The sequence below is a fragment of the Salvelinus sp. IW2-2015 genome, linkage group LG18, assembly GCF_002910315.2.
Source record: "Salvelinus sp. IW2-2015 linkage group LG18, ASM291031v2, whole genome shotgun sequence".
In the NCBI taxonomy this organism is placed as follows: Eukaryota; Metazoa; Chordata; class Actinopteri; order Salmoniformes; family Salmonidae; genus Salvelinus; species Salvelinus sp. IW2-2015.
This window is the reverse complement of record NC_036858.1, coordinates 31,644,198-31,667,913: the sequence shown is the minus strand read 5'-3', so window position 1 is coordinate 31,667,913 and position 23,716 is coordinate 31,644,198. Positions and strand designations below refer to the sequence as shown.

At 43.7% G+C, this 23,716-nt stretch overlaps 1 protein-coding gene and 1 pseudogene across 1 annotated transcript in view; both read left to right on the top strand.

Moving 5' to 3' along the window:
* Window positions 1-1,357: 1,357 nt before the first annotated feature.
* LOC111977910 (uncharacterized) lies at window positions 1,358-11,504 on the top strand (annotated as a pseudogene).
* Window positions 11,505-12,114: 610 nt separating this feature from the next.
* The window catches only part of LOC111977533 (E3 ubiquitin-protein ligase UBR2), a 44,466-nt gene continuing 32,864 nt past the window's right edge, over window positions 12,115-23,716 (top strand). The window contains exons 1-3 of the mRNA XM_070448194.1: window positions 12,115-12,235; window positions 22,841-23,100; window positions 23,548-23,626. Of these exons, the coding sequence (XP_070304295.1) occupies window positions 12,152-12,235; window positions 22,841-23,100; window positions 23,548-23,626 (423 nt within the window). The 5' untranslated portion in view covers window positions 12,115-12,151. The remainder of the gene's footprint in view (window positions 12,236-22,840; window positions 23,101-23,547; window positions 23,627-23,716) is intronic.

The following is a 23,716-nucleotide window of genomic DNA, read 5'->3' as shown; positions in this document are numbered from 1 at the left end:
CCATGTTGTTCAAGTACAGTACTACAGACAGGGAACACTTCTCACTAGTAAACGAACAGCTTGAATGAGAAACAGTGAATAGGCCCGCAGAAGACTTTCCTTTTACCTGCTATCTGCCTAACAACAATCCACTCCTTATCCCTGTGGATCACAAGGCTTTTGCAGGTTCAGAATCTATCGGAATCTACCAACTGCCTGTGTTTTGAGTGAAAGCCTTTGTTTGRAAATAGTCGCTCATTGCAGAGGTACTGTACCTACGCTGGCAGGCTGGTCGTAGTCATATTAATGCTGTGTGGTTAGTTGTTTGCAGAGAGGCCTTGAGGCCTGGAACACAGCAGAATGAGGAGGATGAACCAGGTTAGTGCCCCTGGCCATGACAGCCCGGCCATGGAAATGGAGATGACTGATGGAGTGGTCAACCAGGTGAGGAGAAACTAGCACTTTGAAGTTTAATCAATCAGCCTCTCGATGTTGTTATTTGCAGTGGTGTAAAATACAAAAGTAAAAATAGGTTAAAGTACTACATTTTTGGGGTATCTGTACTTTATTATTTATATTTTTGGCAACTTTTACTTTTACTTCACTACATTCCTAAAGAAATTAATATACTTTTTACTCCATACATTTTCCCTGACACCCAAAAGTACTCATTACATTTTGAATGCTTAGCAGGAAAGGAAAATGGTCCAATTCACACACATCAAAATATCATCCCTGGTCATCCCTAGTGCCTCTGTTCTGGCGGGCTCACTAAACATACCTTCCTTGGTGTCGTCTGAAAAATGGTGGTGATTTGTTGAATATAAGGAATGTTTTATTATTTATACTTTTATTTTGATACTTAAGTATATTTTAGCATGTACATTTACTTTTGATAGTTAAGTATATTTCAGACCAAATACTTTTAGGCTTTTACTCAAGTCGAATCATACTGGATGACTTTCACATTTACTTGAGTCATTTTCTATTAAGGTATCTTTACTTTTAGTCAAGTATGACAATTGGGTACTTTTTCCACAACTGGTTATTTGTTGATATTTTTTCATTTCTTTCTAGAGTAATCCGAAACCCTCTTCTCAACACATTTTCAATCATCGCTACTCAGTTCCAAACTGTATATGATTATAGAGTGGTGTGTTACTATACTTGCTTTTATTGGGTGATACATTTTAGGATTGGTCATTTGAGTATGCTATGACGCAGTTCTATGTACTGTAGTGTGATGTACTGCAGTGTGATGTACTGCAGTGTGATGTACTGCAGTGTGATGTACTGCAGTGTGATGTACTGCATGTGTGATGTACTGTATGTGTGTCACTGCAGTCTGAACGGCAGCCAGTTGTTGGAATTCAGATCTCTAAGACATCGGTGTCGAGTGCTGTCAGGGTAACTGCCCAATGGGCGTCTTAAACCTGCAGCCGCCGGAAACGAGCGTGCCTTCAGTGTGTGAGGAGAAAACCCACAGGTAACATTGCAGACGACACACCAAACTCAGATAGGACTTCAAATACTCAACACTCTTTCAGTGGACACTGGACACCACTGACACACAGAATAACTTACAACTCAGAATAACTACTCTAACCTCATAACCCCTGCATGCCACAACCAAGTCATTTAACCATTCAACTTCCGGTGCCAACTGCAGTTCTTTCCACCGTGTCTCAGCCCTTTACTTCAAAGAAGTTTCACTCACTCTCTAATCTCAGATTGATATCATACAGTATGATAACCTTTTTTGTTTAAAAGGGAATTCTTTGAGAGCATGTACAAAGGCCCGGTCTGGGATGAGGACGTCATAGATGGAGGAGATAGAAGCTTCAACCTCAATAAAAGTCTGCTGAACCATTTCAGAGATCTGACTTCCAGCAATCAGGACCCTGATGAGGTGAGGGGTGGATTGCATTCCGCCTTTATATTGTAAATTGGGGCTAAAGGTATAGATTAAGATATAGATTAGATATGGTCTGATTCGTACAATCACTCATCCTGTTTGTTCATAGGTGGACCTTCAGTACCTGAATGATGTGATCGTAGATGGAGCCGACCCCAACTCAACAGACAGGTTCGGGCAAACTGTCTTACTGAAGTCTTCACACGTGATCAAATGACTCAAATACCTTCTGTTGTGGCAGATCGTTCTCAGCGAAGGCCTCCAGACAGTGTATGTTCAACAGGGCTCTTCTGCCTGGTTGTAGATCTGGAGGGCGTGGAATGTGGACGTGATGCGTTTCTTCCTGGAGAGGGGGCTGATGTCCTGCGTCCTGACTCCTACGGGGTCGCGCCCCTGCATATTGCTGCAGCTCTAGACTATGTGGAGATGATCCACTTCCTGTTGGAGAGGAARGSTCAGAGGTCAAACGTGTGTTTGCCACTTGTTTGTGTATGTGCGTGAGTACTTTTAATGTGTACTGTACTGTAGTTCACATATGCATGTCCCATCCCTTCAGCTGACATTGGTGCTAAGACCAACATGGACCATCAGCCCCTCCATTACGCAGCTAAGAACAACGCGGTGGGGGCACTCAGGGTGCTGCTGCAGTATGGGGCAGACATCTCTGCACAAGACTACAAAAAGAGAACCCCTCTACAATTGGCTGCCAACCTCGGTACTGCTACCCTTACAGATGAAGGATCTTAATTTGAGCCAGTTTGCTACAGCAGAAAAATAATCGTGCAGCAACACATCAAGTCTGGAATTTCAAAGTGGAAATTACAAACTTTAGAAGCCTTTTTAAAACAAAAATACACTACAAGTTTTAATTTCCTGCTCAGCAACAAAAGAGTGATCAAATTAAGATCCTACATCTGTACTTGCCTCTGTGTGCACTGTGATTCTGTTAATTTCACATTCAAATACGTTGTTTTAGAATAGAATAAAACACAACTTTATTGTCCATCCGTAGATGGAAACGTGCCCTCGACCTCACCTTACAAATAACTACATTGCACATTACACAGTTATACTGTACCTGATCATACTGCTTTTGTGGTGCTCCTGTGTATTCAGACCGGACTGAGGCTGCACGGACGCTAATGGTCCCGGGATCCGATGCTGGGGTGATGGACTCTGATGGTCAATTCTGCATCACCGCCATGATTGACAAGATGACCTCAGTGGTAAATAAGGGTTGGATGGTCACGGACCCAATGAGTCACAGTATACACTTCCAATTGTATAGCTAGGCCTGACAATGTGCTAGTTGTTGTGAATTAGTGGGTTCTGTATGTGGTCATCCTATAGCTTTGTTTAGCTCTCTTTGGTCTTGTCAGGCTCAATTGGTGATGAACCAGTTCCATGTGACTGAACGGATGACCAGGCAGCAGTTCTACTACCTCCACCTGCTGGATCCAGAGCCACCCTGCAAGCAGAATCCACCAGCACAGGGCTCACAAGGTAACCTGTCTAAACAGTTAAAAATAAAAACAGCTCATCTAGGGGATCTAGGGGACTTTGGGGATCTTTATTTTATTTTCTAACTTTTTTGTTATCTCTAATTTCTCTTTTCTCGTCTTCCAGAGAGAGTGGGCAGTGAGCCTACATTACCAGTATGTCCTTCTCTTCAAGGCTAAACAGACTAATAAAGTGATAATGGATGAAAACTAAAATGGAAGACTACGTATGAGCCAAATTTGTCAAATGAGTCAACTGATTTGATGATAATTGCTGTGTGAATTTTCTCTGAGACGTTTTTCTCTCTCTATCTCGCCACATTTGCCGTTCATAGTGCACCAGGGAAAGCTGGATCTCATCATGCACCCTGTGGTTCTAAAGCTCATCACTGTCAAGTGGAAACTATATGGCAGGTCAGTTCGAAGAAGAGAGAGGAGATGAGAGAAAGAACGAGAGAGAGAGAGATGAGAGAGAGAGAGATAAGAGATGAGAGAGACGAGAGGATGGAGAAGAGAGAGAGAGAGAGAGAGAGAGAGGACGAGAGAGAGAGAGAGAGAGAGAGAGAGAGAGAGAGAGAGAGAGAGAGAGAGAGAGAGAGAGATGAGAGAGAGAGAGAGAGAGAGAGAGAGAGAGAGAGAGAGAGAGAGAGAGAGATGGAGAGAGAAGAGGAGAGGAGAGAGAGAGAGAGAGAGAGGAGAGAGAAGAGAGAGAGAGAGAGAGAGAGAGAGAGAGAGAGAGAGAGAGAGAGAGAGAGAGAGAGAAGAGAGAGAGAGAGAGAGATGAGAGAGAGAGGAGAGAAGAGAGAGAGAGAGAGAAGAGAGAGGAGAGAGAGAGAGAGAGAGATGAGAGAGAGACTTTACAATAGTGCATCTAACTCTTTTAAGGGGAGGGGGGGGGTAGGAGGATTAACTTATCCTATCCTAGGTATTTCTCTAAGAGGTGGGTTTAGGGTTCTCCGGAAGGTGGTGATTGACTCCGCTGACCTTGGCGTCGTGAGGAGTTGTCCACCATTGGGGTGCCAGAGCGCGAACAGTTTTGACTGGGTGAGCGGAAACTGTAACTTCCTCAGAGGTAGGGAGCGAGCAGGCCAGAGGGTGATGAACGCGCTGCCTTGTTTGGGTGTAGGCCTGATCAGAGCCTGAGGTACCGGAGGTGCCGTTCCCTCACAGCTCCGTAGGCAAGCACCACATGGTCTTGTACGCGATGCGAGCTTCAATGGGAAGCCAGTGGGAGAGAGCGAGGAGTGGGTTGACGTGAGAGAACTTGGGAAGGTTAAGACACCAGACGGGCTGCGGCGTTCGATGAATTGTAGGGGTTTATAATGGGCCACAGCGGGAGCCAGCAGCAGCGAGTTGCAGTAATCCAGACGGAGATGACAAGGCCCTGGATTTAGGACCTGCGCCGCTTCCTGGTGAGCAGGGTCGTACTCTGCCCGAATGTGTAAGAGCATGAACCTACAGGAAGGGTCACGCCTTGCATGTGAGTGAGAACGACAGGGTGTTGTCCAGGATACCCAAGTCTTAGCGCTTCTTGGGAGGAGGACACAATGGAGTTGTCAACCGTTGATGGCGCAGATCATTGGAACGGGCAGTCCTTCCCCCGGGAGGAAGAGCAGCTCCGTCTTGCCGAGGGTTCAGCTTGGGGTGGTGGATCCGTCACTCACACTGATATGTCTGCAGACGATGCAGAGATGCGAATTCGCCACCTGGTTATCAGAGGGGGGAAAGGAGAAGATTAATTGTGTGTCGTCTGCATAGCAATGATAGGAGAGACCATGTGAGGATATGACAGAGCCAAGTGACTTGGTGTATAGCGAGAATAGGAGAGGGCCTAGAACAGAGCCCTGGGGGACACCAGTGGTGAGAGCACGTGGTGCGGAGACAGATTCTCGCCACGCCACCTGGTAGGAGCGACCTGTCAGGTAGGACGCAATCCAGGCGTGGGCCGCGCCGTTTGGATACCATTTCATGGTATCCAATTAATAGCTAGTCTTGTCTCATCGCTGCAACTCCCGTACGGACATGGGAGAGGCGAAGGTCGAGAGCCGTGCGTCCTCCGAAACAACCCAACCAAGCCACACTGCTTCTTGACACAATGCCCACTTCACCCGGAAGCCAGCCGCACCAAAGCGTCGGAGGAAACACCGTACACCTGGCGACCGTGTCAGCGTGCACTGCGCCCGGCCCGCCACAGGAGTCACTAGTGCACGATGGGACAAGGACATCCCTCCCGGCAAAACCCTCCCCTAACCCGGACTACGCTGGGCCAATTGTGCGCCGCCCCATGGGTCTCCCAGTCGCGGCCGGCTGCGACAGAGCCTGGACTCGAACCCAGATTCTCTAGTGGCACAGCTAGCACTTCGATGCAGCGCCTTAGACTACTGTTTCACTTGGGAGGCCTTTTCTCACCCGGTAGACACACACAGACACCCATCTTACTGAAGTTACTAGACCTGATCTAGGCTTACACAGTTACCCAAATGAAACTTAATTAAGATCTAAGGAGAGTCCCCCTATTGGTAGTATGCCCTTTGTAAGACTATAGGTTGTTATAATCCCATTAAGAATGTACTGTGCAACGTTACATACTCTTGCCATTTTTTTGTCTTCCTGCCCCAAAGGAAACACATTTCTTGGAAGAGCAAATCAAGATCATCCACCGCATGAAGGGAAACTACTTACAAGACCCCTGGTGAACGTGTTTGTCTTATACACAATACATCTCATATGGATATGATTTAACTCTGGCCTAGCTGGCAAGCAGGCGATGATATCGATTTTGGCTGTGTCACAGGAACATCTTTGATTGGCCGGTGTACATTCTGCTGATGGCAGTGTTTGGGATCCATGTGGCAGATATCTTCTTGCTGGCAGGCACGCTGCGAGACTAGAGCCTTCGCCTCTTTGCTGTGGTCATCATTTCCCTCTGGCTCTGGGGGATGAAGCACGTCCACACTGCAACCACTAAATAGATTCCTCTTTTTGGCCCCATTTATTTACTTGATCTCACTATCCCTTCATTTTAGAGCACCAATCTGGTGGTGGAGATGAATGAGTCTTTATTGCCGAACTTCACCATTCAAGACCGTTCCCTGGTCTCCAATGGATCATGGAAGGGAACAAAACAATGGAAAAACATAGTTAAACAGATCACATGGACCKGGTGTTGGGTTCTCATAGCAATGGGTATTGTTCATGGGGTAGCTCAGGTATAATCGTGACACCTGGTCAGTGTCCTCATGGGTACACCTGATGTTCTCAGGTTCCATGACAACAACACATGAATGGGGCGCAACATTGTCTCCACTGTAGCCATGACAAGAAAGGAAATAGAGCTCATAGGCCCCAACATGGTCATGGCCCTCCTGTCCAAAATAGGATACTTTTTTGAAACAGCATGTCTGGATATTTTGAAGTATAAAGTAACCAAATATAATACAATACACATAATACTGATCTTAGAATCATCCACAACATTACACCAATACCACTACCTTTCATCCTCATTTTATACAGGGTTATGATTCCTTTCATTGTCATGCTGGGGAAGATTGTGGGGGATGTTCTACGTTTTCTCTTCCTATATGCAGAGATCTTTGTCCCTTATGCATGTGACTTCTGGATTATATTTCRGAGGCAAACCCAATTTGATCAAACAGATACCCACAAAATGACATAGTATACGCTACTGTAGCTGTGCTAGTATGATAAAAAAATACACATAGAGAAATATGTTTACGGTATCTGAGTGTCTGAGTCTGTGTGAACTGTCCTCCCCGGGGCAGGCGTTAATACCCAGTATATGGACTGTGCCACAGCTGCTCTACAGCCTGTACTGCATCACTCTGGTGGATGAGCACAAGTTTAATGCCATGGTGGAAGTGTACTCTATCATGGCCCACTTCCTCTGTGGCACCTTCCTGGCTCTGTCCTCCATTCTGTGTGTCAACCTGTTGATCGCCCTCCTCTCGGATACCTTTCAAAGGTAAGGCCCGATAAAATTATATATTTAAAAAAATGTAGCCAGGCAAGTCAGTTAAGAAGAAATTCTTATTTACAATGACGGCCTAGGAACAGTGGGTTAACTGCCTTGTATCATGGACAGAACGACAGATTCGATCTAGCAATCTTTCGGTTACTGGCCCAACGCTCTAACCACTAGGCTAACTGCCGCCCCAATTTGAAGAGTTAGGGCAGGTATTCCCAAACTGGAGTACGCGCAATGCCGTCGTGGGTACGCCAAATAAAAATGTGATTCACACTTTAAAAAATTATTATTATAAATTCTTCAAATTTTCGAACAGTACATTTGTATTTTCTAACGGGGCTATACGTTTGGGTGAGGTTTTTTTCTCGCCTGAGTAGCGTCGTTTCACTGCCAAAAATAAAACTAAACCATCTAGTGTTCAGCGAAATAACAACACAATGTCAAATACAGGTAGCCTAGTCAAGTAATCAACATCCAATCACATTAACCGTTACTCTCTCACGGGAAACCTTCACTCTTGCGCAGACATTTAGAAACGAAACATGACAATTAGAAAAATAAGCCACAGGAGTTTTTTGAGCGAGAATAAAGAGGACTTTCCRAGTAGTAAGACATGTATAAAAGCAACAGATTCCATTAATAAGAAGGTGCTAGGAGCGTATTATATGGTGAGCTACCGAGTGGCTAGGACAGGCAAGCCCCATACTATTGTGGAGGACTTAACTCTTCCTGCTGCCGCGGATATGGCTAGGACAATGCTGGGGGAAAAAGCCAGAATAACTACACAGACAATGCCTTCATCAAACAACACTGTTTCACGACGCATCAGTGACATGGCAGGAGATGTTTTGAAACAATTACTGCGTTTTATACAAACCAGTGAATTACAGCTGGATGAGTCAACAGACGTGGCGGGCCTGGCACAGCTCCTGGTAAATGTCCGTTACGTTTATGGGGGGTCAATTAATGAAGGCATCCTCTTCTGCAAACCATTGGAAACCAGGACAATATAAGAGGATATTTTTAAAGTACTGGACAGCTTTGTGACATCAAATGGACTTTGGTGGTCAAGATGTGTTGGTATCTGTACTGATGGCGCAAAAGCAATGACAGGGAGACATAGTGGAGTGGTAACGCGCGTGCAAGCAGTTGGTCCCGACGTCACTTGGGTACACTGCAGCATCCACCGAGAGGCTCTTGTTGCTAAGGGAATGCCTGACAGCTTGAAAGACGTTTTGGACACCACAGTGAAAATGGTTACTTTGTTAAAGCAAGGCCCCAGAACTCTCGTGTATTTTCTGCATTATGCAATGATATGGGCAGTGACCATGTAAAGTTTTAACAACATACAGAAGTGCCCAGGTTATCAAGGGGCAAAGAATTGACACCTTTTTTTAAATTGAGAGATGAGCTTAAAGTGTTCTTTACTGACCACAATCTTCACTTGTCTGACCGCTTGCATGATGACGAGTTGGTCYATCTGGGTGATGTTTTTTCTCACSTGAATGATCTGAATCCATGATTACAGGGACTCTCCTCAACTATATTCAATGTGCGGGACAAAATTGAGGCTATGATTAAGAAGTTGGATCTCTTTTCTGTTTGCATTAACAAGGACAACACACAGGTCYTTCCAKCATTGTATGATTTTTTGTGTGCAAATTAACTCAAGCTTACGCACAATGTCAAATGTGATATAGCGAAGCACCTGAGCGAGCTGGGTGCGCCATCACTCAGGTACTTCCCGAAACGGACGACACAAACAACTGGATTCGTTATCCCTTTCATGCCCTGCCTCCAGTCCACTTACCGATATCTGAACAAGAGAGCCTCATTGAAATTGCAACAAGCGATTCTGTGAAAATCTAATTTAACCAGAAGCCACTGCCAGTTTTATGTATAGGGCTGCGCTCAGAGTTTCTTGCCTTGGCAAATCGCGCTGTTAAGACACTGATGCCCTTTGCAACCACGTACCTATGTGAGAGTGGATTCTTGGCCCTCACTAGCAAGAAAACTAAATACAGGCACAGCCTATGTGTGGAATATTATTTAAGACTGAGACTCTCTCTAATACAACCCAACATTGCAGAGTTATGTGCATCCTTTCAAGCACACCCTTCTCATGAACCTGTGGTGAGTTATTCACCATTTTTGATGAACAAATAAGGTTTTATATGTAAGATGGCTAAATAAAGAGCAAAATTATTGATTRTTATTTTATTATTATTTGTGCCCTGGTACTATAAGAGCTCTTTGTCACTTCCCACGAGCCAGGTTGTGACAAAAACTCACACTCATTCTTATGTTTAATAAATGTATTGCATAGTGTGTGTGTGTGTGGCAGGCTTACAATGATGGCAAAAAAACAACATTTGAGAGTGCGCTGACCCTGGTGTTAGASGGGGTACGCAGCTGCAGGTTGAATGTTTGAAGGGGTCCTGGACTATAAAAAGTTTGGGAACCACTGAGCTAGGGGGATCTGTGTGCATATCAGTGTGTGTATAAGCCTTTACAGCTTACACTCGTGTACTCACTCAAGTACTGTATATTGTTTGTCTTCATCAGGTATCAGTGTTTGTCCCATTCTCAACAAACCAACATATCACTCAGTATGCATCTGTCACTCTCAGCATCAGTGTGAATGAGTGTATCGCACTCACTGTGTGTACGAATCTCTTCTGTCAGGGTGTATGACAATGCACTGGCCAATGCAGTGATGCAGCAAGCAGCCATTAACCTGCAGGTGGAGGAATCCATGCCCCGTCCCTGCCGTTACTTTGATGACCACCACATCCACCGCTTCTGTACCCCGCTTGGGGAGCTTTACGACGATGACATCAGAACTGACCCAAAGCGGCACGCAGAGATGAAGACGATCACCGCTCAGATCAAGGTGACGGAATGGGACATTCATCTTTAACACCTGCATTTTGAACTGTACGTCTGTATACAGTACTGTAYAGCTGTGTCTGCCTGTGGGTGGTTAAGTTCAGGGAGGGAGAGTGCTTGTTTCTCTTACACATGCTTTTTTACTTGTTTTCGACACTTCAGGAGACCCTAGATGAGTTCCTGGAGATGCAAAATGAAGTGAATCGCTCCGAACAAGGAAGATCTGGTGATAGTGACAGGGGCTCAGGGTAGGCACAGCACTGCCTCTCTTTTACCTGAATTTAAGAGTACGACACAACTTTGCTGTATTGTGGAATATTTCCARGCGTGTGTCAAGATCTCTCTCATCCTGTCTCTCCTAGGSGGAGGCGCTTCTCATCTCCTGTGCAAGGGGAACACCTGCAGACTCTTCAGAGGCTCCAGATGGATGAGACCCAGCAGAGCCAGGACCTCAGTGCCCTGAGGGCAGACATGAAGATCCTGCAGGCCCTGATCCACCAACAGATCCAGTCCCAGACCAGCTCATGTCAGTACTAGGTTGACACTAAGACAGACCAAATAACTAGTCTAGTGTAGTCTGACTGGGTCAAAGACTAAACAAAGAGTGAAGTCCATTCAAAACCTGAGAGAGTGCATATATAGATTGAGAGCTACAATCGGAGTCTTTTCACATGATGATGTAATTCGTACTGACGTCGTTTAAATAAGAGAAGGCCTACCATAGAAATATAATCTATGGAGTTTATTMTTTGACCCAGTCAAACTACACTACATTAGTTCTATTTAGGCCTACTATGATAACCTGTCTCTGTGCCTGTTTCTTCTGTGTATCTCTGTGCTAGAGTATATGTTTCACAGTCTCCTGTCTTTCCATAGCTGATAGATTACATTATTGTGTGTCTGTGCAGGCGTGGGCTGTGGTGTGAAGGCAGCAGAAAGCACTGGGTCAGAGACTATCGAAGCTCCACCATATAGGTGAGGTATCAGTGGTTTATGTATCTTGATTTTCTGTAATGTCTCTTTGTCGTAAGCCTGTAATTGCATAGTGCACTCTGCAGATGGTCACAGTGTGTCTAAGAAGTCTGTCTAATTTGACCTGTTTACTTTGAACTCGCAAGTGTTCTACTCTCCAGTCCTCCAGGGCCTCAACAGGCTGACTCTTGATGCTGAAGATGACTGTAACCATAGAGACTGTACCAGCACCAGCAACCAGAGACACATGACCAGAAAATAAGGATGAAGCCTTCTAACTAACATCTACATGACTACAACACGTGCATTATTAATGCTATTTAGCTTATTYATTTGACATAGTTGTCCCAGATCCTTATAACCTGCATTCTCATCTAAATATAAKGCTTTGCGTTTTCAAGAGTGAATCAAGAGCCACCCATTTAGTTGTAATTTTACTGATCTGCTTGGAATATGATGCTGGCTTTAAATGTGAATTAGCAATGATCCACTAATGTCTGGCAGTCTGTCTATACAATCTCAACATTATTATTGTACAGTGTAAATAAATCTATTCCACATATGCCCTTTTGCAATGACTTTATGGAGAATGTCACTACAATTATCATCAGCCTAATCATTATCATCATCATCATCAACAAACATCATCACCAACAGCATCATCATCCTCAACATCATTATTAATATGTTGAACTATTCTGATTTTACAACTACAGCGTGTCTTATGTCCCCAGTGCATCTTTGAAACAAGTAACTTAGGTTGGCTTTCCCTGACCCTGTTGTGTAAGCGTTGATCCTGCACAGCCTCTCATTTCCCATTAGTCAGCTTAAAAGTTTCCCCACTCTCTCGCTCGCAATACGAAGTAACGGCTGATATCCGTTTTCTTCGCACTGGGAGAGGGAGTGAAGATGGCGGCGGCCGAATCTGATCGTGAAGTACCTTCTGCTCTGTGTACTGAATTCCTGAATTTCTCTGTCAAAGACACAGCTTCGGTAAGCGACAGTTGTTATATGTGTATATATTTAATGTGATTGTTCTTATCGAARGGATCAGAGCGCACCAATTTCATCGCTAATATTTATTTCTCTATTTTTCCATCTCGACTTGTTTTTCTTCTATGCGATGATGGCAATACGGGAACTTGGCTAACGCTTACTAGCTAGCTAACGTTAGCTATCCTTCTAGAAAATTGTATTTCAGCTAATATATGGCACTGCATTAACGTAAGAATGATTAGATGTGATAATATTCCAGATATTTTATATTGAGAGATGTGTCCAGGATTATTTAAAAACATATGTACTTTAGCTAGCTCCCGGTAACTAGCTAGTGTTTTATTTCTTAGATAGCTAACAGCTAGCTGTTCACTTGGCAGACAAAACAATATTAATTTGCTCGTCTCTGCGTACGAGCTGCTGCTGTTGCTGTTGCTTCTGTTGCTGCTGCTTCTGTTGTTGTTGTTGTTAACGCCATAGCTAGCACAGCAGTAGCTATCCTTGCAAACTTGCTAATCAAAACCCCGTAACATGGTTGGGCGATATATATTTTTTTTAAATGTATGACTATTTGCCGTCATTTTAACTATTGTTTTAAATAATAAAAGTTCAAAATATGCATAASTTATAAATATGAGTAGTTCGAGACTCTACTCTAGTGTGGCAACACACACATTACGTGATTTCAATRGGGCTTTCGCCATTCTGATTGTTTTATACTGTTCAATCTAACTTCAACCAAAAACAAATTGTCAGCCTTTTCATCCATTTTTGCGTCTCCTGCACTTTTGTAATACATTCCACACTGTGCCACTTAGGGCTGCATGATAGATATGCATTTTGGGCAAACAATCTAGGGCTAGTTTATTGGTGAATTGTTGGAATCATGGATTTGGAATATAGTGTGCAGCACTTTGAATACATTGTTGTTTGACATGACGACAAATGAATAAGCCAGGGATGAATTATTGTGACAGGGTAGGACACATAGTGTTGGTCAGTGTTTCCCAGGGGACTGTATACGATGTTACATTACATGKTTTTTTTCATGTAACTACACTACATGACCAAAAGTATGTGGACACCTGCTTGTTGAACATCGCATTCTGAAATCATGGGCATTAATATGGAGGTGCCGCCCTTGCTGCTATAACAGCATCCACTCTTCTGGGAAGTATTTTGACTAGATGTTGGAACATTGCTGCGGGGACTTGCTTCCATTCAGCCACAAGAGCATTAGTGAGGATGGGCACTGCTTTTTTGACACTATACTCCAAAAAGCAAGTTCTGCAGGCTCTAGTTTTGTCTTATCTTGATTATTGATCAGTCGTGTGGTCAGGCTCTGCAAGGAAAGACTTAGATAAGCTGCAGCTGGCCCAGAACAGAGCGGAACGTCTTGCTCATCATTGTAATCAGAGGGCTGATTATAGATACTATGCATGCCAGTCTCTCTTGGCTAAGAGTTGAGGAGAGATTGACTGCATCACTTCTTATTTTTATAAGAAACATTGTGTTGAACCATTGCATTTCTGTTCAAAATGTTGTATCAAGACTGCCCAAATGTGCCTAATTTGGTTTATTAATACATTTAAGTTCATAACTGTGCACTCTCCTCAAACAATTGCATGGTCTTCTTTCACTGTAATAGCGACTGTGAATTGGACAGTGCAGTTAGATTAACAAGAATTCAAGCTTTCTGCCCATATCAGATATGTCTATGTCCTGGRAAATGTTCTTGTTACTTACAACCTCATGCTAATCACATTAGACTATGTTAGCTCAACTGTCCCGCGGGGAGACACCGATCCAGTAGAGGTTATTTGTTTTAATGTAGTTCTGTCCTTGAGCTGTTCTTGTCTTGTCTATTAATGTGCTGTATTATGTCCTGTTTTGTGTGGACCCCAGGAAGAGTAACTGCTGCTTTTGCAACAGTTAATGGGGCTCATAATCAAATGCCAAAGATGTTGGGTGATTAGGCCTGGCTCGCAGTTGGCGTGCCAATTCATCCGAAAGGAGTTCGATGAGGTTGAKGTCAGGGCTCTGTGCAGGCCAGTCAAGTTCTTCCACACCGATCTTGACAAACCATTTCTGTATGGACCTTGCTTTGTGCACGRRSGCATTGTCATGGGGGTGGAAATAACATTTTACAGTCTTAAAGCTGGTTTCCAGCAATTCTACCCATTTTGTGATGGGCCGAGAGAAAATGTGTAGTTTTTTTTTAAAGCAAATTTGCTGCAATTCTACACATTTTGCAATAGCATAAGAAACACGGCATATGCATCTGAGTGACTCAAACATTATAACAAAATCAATTGGGCCCCCACGACATTTTTTGAAATGTGAGATTCTCCCTGACACCAGTTTATATTCTGATCTTATTTTAAAAAAGAAATATAGCTCCATTATCTTTTCTACATAATTTATCTGGTTTTAGTCATTTCAGTTCACACTGAAAGTGTTTTACTATCCTGAAAATGATGTAAAGAAATAGTTAAACTTTTATTTATTTTTTAAAATAAGAACAATTGTAGTGACTGCCTGCTGCTGATAAATGAATATAGGATAAACACTGCAGTGAGAGAAAGGGAGAATTAATAATGTTTTTGGCAATGACTGGTTTTTGGTGACAATCGTCTTTGAAATAAGCATATTTTGCGTTATGGTTTGCGAACAAAGTACTAGTGTTGCACGGTATACTGGCACCATATCAATATCATGGTACGGAAATAGCATGATACTTATGATGCCAACATTTTGAGTACCATAGTACCATTTCAAATGATACTACCAAATGTTTCAGCCCTACCGAGCTAAAGAACCAGCTGGCACCTGCTTATAAAATCTTGGTAAAGTCAGTTTAGTTTATAAATTCAGTAAAAATTTCCAGCAACTAGTCTCTTGTATGCGCCAGTCCAATGTCCACTTTCATGGCATCTCAAGTGTGGCAACTATCACTTCCAGCCATCACTCACCTGCTTCTCTCCGTTCGCTCYTCCTGCACATCCATTCCTCCATCAGTTTAAAAAGATATATATAATTGAGCCGTGATGGCAATTGGGGATACAGACCCTAATAAGTCTTCTGTTACGTTTTATAAATTGGAGCAGAGTGAGCAAAGTTGATACTTTGTATAATTTCATTGCCTGGTGTAACCAAGAGCACAGGCCAGTCGGAGTAGGCTTTGCAGTTGCGTGTTTGCTGTCAAATCAAATGTTATTTGTCACATGGTCCGAATACAAMAGGTGAAGACCTTACAGTGAAATGCTTACTTACAAGGCCTTAACCAACAATGCAGTTTTAAGAAAAACTATTAAAGAGCAGCAGTAAAATAACAGTAGTGAGGCTATATACAGGGGGTACTGGTACAGAGTCAATGTGCAGGTGCACAAGGTAGTTGAGGTATTGTATCTCTCATGCAGCTTCTGAGTGACAGAGGAAAATGGAGCGCAGCTCCGCGACAGGCATGCTTGTAGCTTTAAAGCAAAAAATGGCGTCTCTCTCTAGCTCAAACGGTAAAAAAAAAATCTGACCGTATTACCGGAGCTACCTTTTTTCTTCCTGAGCGATTTCGCACACATTTTTCGCACATGATTTTGCACACATTACACAAGCCATACCGCTGGCTGTTTTTAAACTAATCCCAGGTCGCTAATTATTGGTTTCTTAACGAAGGTAACATGACTGAACAACATAACTAGCTAACAACCTGCTAACGTGACAGTAGGTCTAGGCAAATTTGATTGGCACAGGAAGAAAGGAAAGCGGTCTGCTACTCATGAATGTGCTTCAACGGTAGGATTCATATAGGCCAAAAGTAAGCCTCAACTCTTTCTGGTACTCCTTAAATTATGTTTGGTACGTAAAGTTTTTGAAGTTGGGAGCAGTGTTTGTGTGAGAGAGGGAGASCGTGCGCGTGTTAACGGAAGAGTGAAGAAGGTTTCATGCAGTATTTTCCCCTTACTGCCCCAATGAAATGCAGATCATTATGCATGTTTATTCCTACAGACAAGTCACAGTTGGGCCTTTGCAAATAAACTCAGCAAAAAACACACTGTCAACTGTGTTTATTTTCAGCAAACTTAACATGTGTAAATAWTTGTATGAACATAACAAGATTCAACAACTGACACACAAACTGAACAAGTTCCAYAGACATGCGACTAACAGAAATGGAATAGTGTGTCCCTGAACAAAGGGGGGTTCAAAATCAAAAGTAACAGTCAGTGTCTGGTGTGGCCACCAGCTGCATTAAGTACTGCAGTGCATCTCCTCCTCATGGACTGCACCAGATTTTCCAGTTCTTGCTGTGAGATGTTACCCCACTCTTCCACCAAGGCACCTGCAAATTCCCGGACATTTCTGGGGGGAATGGCCCTAGCCCTCACCCTCCGATCCAATAGGTCCCAGACGTGCTCAATGGGATTGAGATCCGGGCTCGTCTCTGTCTTGCAGGAAATCACGCTTAGAACGAGCAGTATGGCTGGTGGCATTGTCATGCTGGAGTGTCATGTCAGGATGAGCCTGCAGGAATGGTACCACATGAGGGAGGAGGATGTCTTCCCTGTAACGCACAGCGTTGAGATTGCCTGCAATGACAACAAGCTCAGTCCGATGATGCTGTGACACACCGCCCCAGACCATGACGGACCTCCACCTCAAAATCGACCCCGCTCCAGAGTACAGGCCTTGGTGTGACTCTCATTCCTTCGACGATATGCGCGAATCCGACCATCAACCCTAGTGAGACACAACCGCAACTCATCAGTGAAGAGCACTCTATGCCAGTCCTGTCTGGTCCAGTGATGGTGGTTTTGTGCCCATAGGTGACGTTGTTGCCGGTGATGTCTGGTGAGGACCTGTCTTACAACAGGCCTACAAGCACTCAGTCCAGCCTATCTAAGCCTATTGCGGACAGTCTGAGCACTGATGGAGGGATTGTGCGTTTCTGGTGTAACTCGGGCAGTTGTTGTTGCCATCCTGCACCTGTCCCGCATGTGTGATGTTTGGATGTACTGATCCTGTGCAGGTCTTGTTACACGTGGTCTGCCACTGGGAGGATGATCAGCTGTCTGTCCTGTCTCCCTTTAGYCCTGTCTTAGGCGTCTCACAGTACGKACATTACAATTTATTGCCCTGGTCACATCTGCAGTCCTCATGCCTCCTTGCAGCATGTTCATGCAGATGAGCAGGGACCCTGGGCATCTTTCTTTTGGTGTTTTTCAGAGTCGGTAGAAAGGCCTCTTTAGTGTCCTAAATTGTTATAACTGTGACCTTAATTGCCTACCGTCTGTAAACTGTTAGTGTCTTAACGCCCATTCCACAGGTGCATGTTCATTAATTGTTTATGGTTCATTGAACAAGCATGGGAAACAGTGTTTAAACCCTTTACAATGAAGATCTGTGAAGTTATTTGGATTTTTATGAATTATCTTTGAAAGACAGGGTCCTGAAAAGGGGACATTTCTTTGTTTTTGCTGAGTTTATGAGCAAATCAGCCATTATATGCGGTTTTCTATTATACAGTGTGAAGTTAATTCAATAAGTGTTATGAATATCAGTGACAGTGTTTTGCGTAGCACATGCGCATAACGTTTAGAAAACGGGAACAAGCGACCATGGGACAGGGTTACGTTTTTTTTTTAAAGAATGTGAAATGTCAGAATAATAGTAGAGAGAATTATTTATTTCAGCTTTTKATTTATTTCATCACATTCCCAGTGGTTGGAAGTTTACATACACTCAATTAGTATTTGGTAGCATTGCCTTTAAATTGTTTAACTATGGTCAAAAGTTTTGGGTAGCCTTCCACAAGCTTCCCACAATAAGTTGGGTGAATTTTGGCCCATTCCTCCTGACAGAGCTGGTGTAACTGAGTCAGGTTTGTAGGCCTCCTTGCTCGCACACGCTTTATCAGTTCTGCCCACAAATTTTCTATATGATTGAGATCAGGGCTTTGTGATGGCCTTTCCAATACCTTGACTATACCTTTGCCACAACTTTGGAAGTATGCTTGAGGTCATTGTCCATTTTTGGAAGACCCATTTGCGACCAAGCTTTAACTTCCTGACTGATGTCTTGAGATGTTGCTTCAATATATCCACACAATTTTCCTCTTCATGATGCCATGCCATCTTTTGTAAAGTACRCCAGTCCCTCCTGCAGCAAAGCACCCCCGCAACATGATGTTGCCACCCCCATGCTTCACGGTTGGGATGTTGTTCTTCGGCTTGCAAGCCTCCCCCTTTTCCCTCCAAACATAACGATGGTCATTATGGCCAAACAGTTCTATTTTTGTTTCATCRGACCAGAGGACATTTCTCCAAGAAGTACGATCTTTGTCCCCATGTGCAGTTGCAAACCGTAGTCTGGCTTTTTTATGGCGGTTTTGGAGCAGTGGCTTCTTCCTTGCTGAGTGGCCTTTCAGGTTATGTTGCTATAGGACTCGTTCTACTGTGGATATAGATACTTTTGTACCCGTTTCCTCCAGCATCTTCACAAGGTCCTTTGCTGTTGTTCTGGGATTGATTTGCACTTTTCGCACCAAAGTATGATGGCTGCATGGTCCCATGGTGTTTATACTTGCGTTTTATTGCTTGTACAGATGAACGTGGTACCTTCAGGCATTTGGAAATTGCTCCCAAGGATGAACCAAACTTGTGGAGGTCTACAATTTGTTTTCTGGGGTCTTGGCTGATTTCTTTAGATTTTCTCATGATGTCAAGCAAAGAGGCACTGAGTTTGAAAGTAGGCCTTGAAATACATCCACAGGTACACCTCCAATTGACTCAAATGAGGTCAATTAGCCTATCAGAAGCTTCTAAAGCCATGACATAATTTTGGAATTTGGAATTTTCCAAGCTGTTTAAATGCACAGTCAACTTAGTGTATGTAAACGTCTGACCCACTGAAATTGTGATACAGTGAAATAATCTGTCTGTAAACAATTGTTGGACAAATTACTTCTGTCATGCACAAAGTAGATGTCCTAACTGACTTGCCAAAACTATAGTTGGTTAACAAGACATTTGTGGAGTGTTTGAAAATTTAGTTTTAATGACTCCAACCTAAGAGGATGTAAACTTCTGACTTCAACTGTACATGTAGGTAGAGTTAGTAACTATCCATAGATATAAAGTGTAGCAGCAGTGTAAAAGAGGGGGGAGGGACAATGCAAATAGTCTGAGTAGCTGTTCAGGAGTCTTATGGCTTGGGGGTAGAAGCTGTTAAGAAGCATTTTGGACCTAGACTTGGYGCTCMGGTACCGCTTGCCCATGYGGTAGCARAGAGAACAGTCTATGATTAGGGTGGCTGGAGTCTGACAATTTTTAGGGCCTTCCTCTGTCACCGCCTGGTATAGAGKTCCTGGATGGCAGGAAGCTTGGCCCCAGTGATGTACTGGGCAGTACACACTACCTTCTGTAGTGTCTTGCGGTCAGAGGCCGAGCAGTTGCCGTACAAGGCAGTGACGCAACCAGGCAGGATGCTCTCAATGGTGCAGCTGTAGAACTTTGAGGATCTGAGAACCCATGACAAATCTTTTCAGTCTTTTGAGGGGGCATAGGCTTTGTCGTGCCCTCTTCACAACTGTCTTGATGTGTTAGGACCATGATAGTTTGTTGGTTATGTGGACACCAAGGAACTTGAAGCTCTCAACCTGCTCCACTGCAGCCCTGCCGATGGGAATGGTGGCGCGCTCGGTCCTCCTTTTCCTGTAGTCCAAAATCATCTCCTTTGTCTTGATCACGTTGAGGGAGAGGTTGTTGTCCTGGCACCACACGGTCAGGTCTCTGATCTCCTCCCTATAGGCTGTCTCATCGTTGTCGGTGATCMGGTCCTACCGCTGTTGTCATCGGCAAACTTAATGATGGTGTTGGAGTCGTGCCTGGCCATGCAGTCATGAGGGAACAGGGAGTACTGGAGGGGACTGAGYACACACCCCTGAATGGCCTCYGTGTTGAGGATCAGCGTGGCGGATGTGTTACCTACCCTTACCACCTGGCTTCGGCCTGTCAGGAAGTGCAGGATCCAGTTGCGGAGTGAGGTGTTTTAGTCCCAGGGTCCTTAGCTTAGTGATGAGCTTTGAGGGCACTTTGGTGTTGAATGMTGAGCTTTAGTCAATGAATAGCATTCTCATAAAGGTGTTCCTTTTGTCCAGGTGGGAAAGGGAAGTGTGGAGTGCAATAGAGATTACATCATCTGTTGGGGCGAATTTGAGTGGGTTTAGGGTTCATGGTGTTTTGGGTAGTGAATTGGTGTTAGCTTCAGCAGTAAGCTAATACGAAAATTGGCCTACAATGCTGGAAGCTACCGGTGTCGTCTTGCATTTGTAAAGTGTTCTAGCCTGTAATGGACATTTGTTTTGCGAACAGTAATTAACAGTTGCCATTTTCTACATGCTGCGGTGCGTTAACTTCTGTGGGGAGCTAAATTGATGCAGCCCAATGAGTGCAGTGGTTCCCCAGGACAGGCTAATTCTAGCAATGAGTAAGTGGAGCARGCAAGGTGCTCTCGCGCTATATAAGGGGACATCAGCTGTGCTGATAGACAGACTTGGTCCTTTTTCAATCAGTAGATGCAAGACACATTTGACCGAAGTGCCGAAAATACCCAACATTTTAGTACTAGTAATGTTCTAGTTTCCATAAAGTACCTAAGTACCAAAGATGGTGGATAAATGTAGAGTTCACTCAGGCTGTTTTCCATTAAAAAAAATGGTCAGTTCCGGTCTGCTTAAGGGGGTGGCTCTCCCATACAGCAGCTAGGTCTGGTCTACTTAGTTCATTGACTGTAATAGAGGTACTTTATATAATGACAAGACGGTGTCAGGTTGCATTTCACAATAAAAAAAAATTACGCATTAGAAATGTCTTTAAACGCTGATTTAAAATGCTTCTTAGTTTAATTTCTGCTCRGCATYAGACTAATTTTGTGCTTCAGTTGCAATTCTCCACTCTGASAATTCACAAACGGGCATCCCATMAGCTACTTTTCTTTGGTACTTTTTTCAGKCTTGCCTACTTTTCTCCAGTAAATGCAAGATTAATTATAAGCAAAACRTTAGGAAATGTAGCTGGCTACATTTTTCTATAATAAACATTAGTGTACAGATTAACCGGAGTGGACCCTCTCGCTTTGCGTCTTCCTCTCTGACTAAACTAACGTGACCAGCCAATTTTTTTTTACTGCCACCCTAGTGACCAGTTAATAATGAATGTTGCACTGCCAAGTCTAAGGGTATTTTGGTCACTGTCTCGAACTCTATAATACCCACTGCTGGTAGCCATGTATTCCTCTAACAGTAAATTCGGTGTCCTAAAAAAACATTGCCGTTTTTCCCAATAAAGCTCACTCACAATTACAGATGCACATTTTGGCACGCTCCTGTCTCTGTAGATTTAAATAAAAAACGATCTCGACCACTCAGGAACATTCACCGTCTTCTTGGTAAGCAACTCCAGTGTATATTTGGCTTTGTGTGTTAGGTTATTGTCCTTCTTAAAAGTGAATTAATCTCCCAGTGTCTGTTGGAAGGCAGACTGACCCAGCTTTTCCTCCAGGATGTTGCCTGTGTTTAGCTCCATTCCATTTACTTTTTATCCTGAAACTCCAGTCCTTAACAATTACAAGCATACCCATAACATGATGCAGCCACCACCACTATGCTTGAAAATGTGGAGAGTGGGTATCAGTAAAATGAGTTGTATTGGATTTGCCACAAACATTTGTATTAGGGACAGAAAGTGAATTGCTTTGGAATTTTTTAATATTTTTTCAGTATCACTTGAGTGCTTTGTTGCAAACAGGTGCATGTTTTGGAATATTTTTATTCTGTACAGGCTTCCTCTTTTCACTCTGCAATCAGGTTAGTATTGTGGAGTAACTTCAATGTTGTTTGATCCGTCCTACTTTTCTCCTGTCACACCAATTACACTCTAACTATTTAAAGTCACCATTGGCCTCATGGTGAAATCCCTGAGCGGTTTCCTTCCTCTCCGGCAACTGAGTTAGGAAGGACGCCTGTATCTTTTAGTGGTGGGTGTATTGAGCACCATGCAAAGTATAATTAATACTTCACCATGCTCAAAGGGATATTCAATTTCTGATTTTTGTATATATTTTTTTTACCCATCTACAAATAGGTGCTCTTTGCGAGGCATTGAAAACCTCTGGTCTTTTTTGGTTGAATCTGTGTTTGAAATTCACTGTTGACTGAGGGACCATTACAATTATCTGTATGTGTTGGTACATGGTTGAGTCGTCATGTAAACACTATTATTGCACACAGAGTTAATGTGACTTATTAAGCACATTTTTACTGTTTAGGCTTACCATAACTATGGTGTTGAATACTTGACTCAAGAAATTTAGAAAAACACAACTCTACTTTGAGTAAATTTTTTTATATTTATTCTATTTTAAATTCAGGCACGTAACATATAACAAAATGTGTGTGGGAAAAAACAGTGTGAATACTTTCTGAAGGCATTGTAACTYGGTCAAATTCATACAAGTTGAACTTGGAGTGTGTTGCCACATGCCCACATGTCTAAAAACTGGTTTGTTATAATATTCACGGTCTCACTGTTGCCCCCCTCTACACAGAAATGGCTCCAGGTGACTGACCTGTACAAGGAGGTGTACCATCACCTGGCCCGCTATGTCCCAAAGATCTACTGCCTGGGGCCCAACCTGAACCCCCAGAGTGAGGACTTGCTGGCCCAGATGCTGCTGCAGGCCCCGCTGGAGTGGTACCTGTGTGGGGAGGACCCCTCCACGGGCCTGGCCAAGCTGGAGCAGAACAACCAGCCCTCACAGCTCTGCGGACACGTCTTCAAAGTGGGAGAGCCCACCTACTCGTGCAGGTGGGGGTAGTTAAGGTCTCGTTCAGACAGTGCGCGTACATACTAGCTGTCCTTTCCTGTGAATTGGGTCAGGTTAGCCCTGTGTTAAGTCGCAGGGGTCAAACCGTAAGCTTCCTGGTAAGCGGTACTGTCTGGATAAAGTCGAGGTCCCTTCCGTTTACAGGAGCAGCTTGCTATTACTAGCCAATTCCATACACTCAGGTGTKTGTTCAATGGAAAACCATTAGGACGCATACCCATGCTTATTGTATAGCCTAGTTGTACATCCATTCCATGAGTATTGCTGTTTGAAATTTTTCTTGAACTCCTTTGTATTGGCTTTGAGTGACATGTTCACTGGGTCATGTTAATATGGGATCAAGACATGACCTGGTTGAACATTGGAAGATGATGTTTGACACTGTTGGCTGTTCCTCCTGTCTCACTCAGTCAGTCTCTCTCCTGCAGGGAATGTGCTGCAGACCCCACCTGTGTGCTGTGTATGCAGTGTTTCCTGGGCAGTGTGCATAAAGAGCATCGCTACAGGGTAAGAACGACGGTGACAACCTCTACCACGCACTCAATGGTTCAGTAGAGGCAGACCAGCAGCCTAAACAATGGCTAGGTTTCTGTAGAG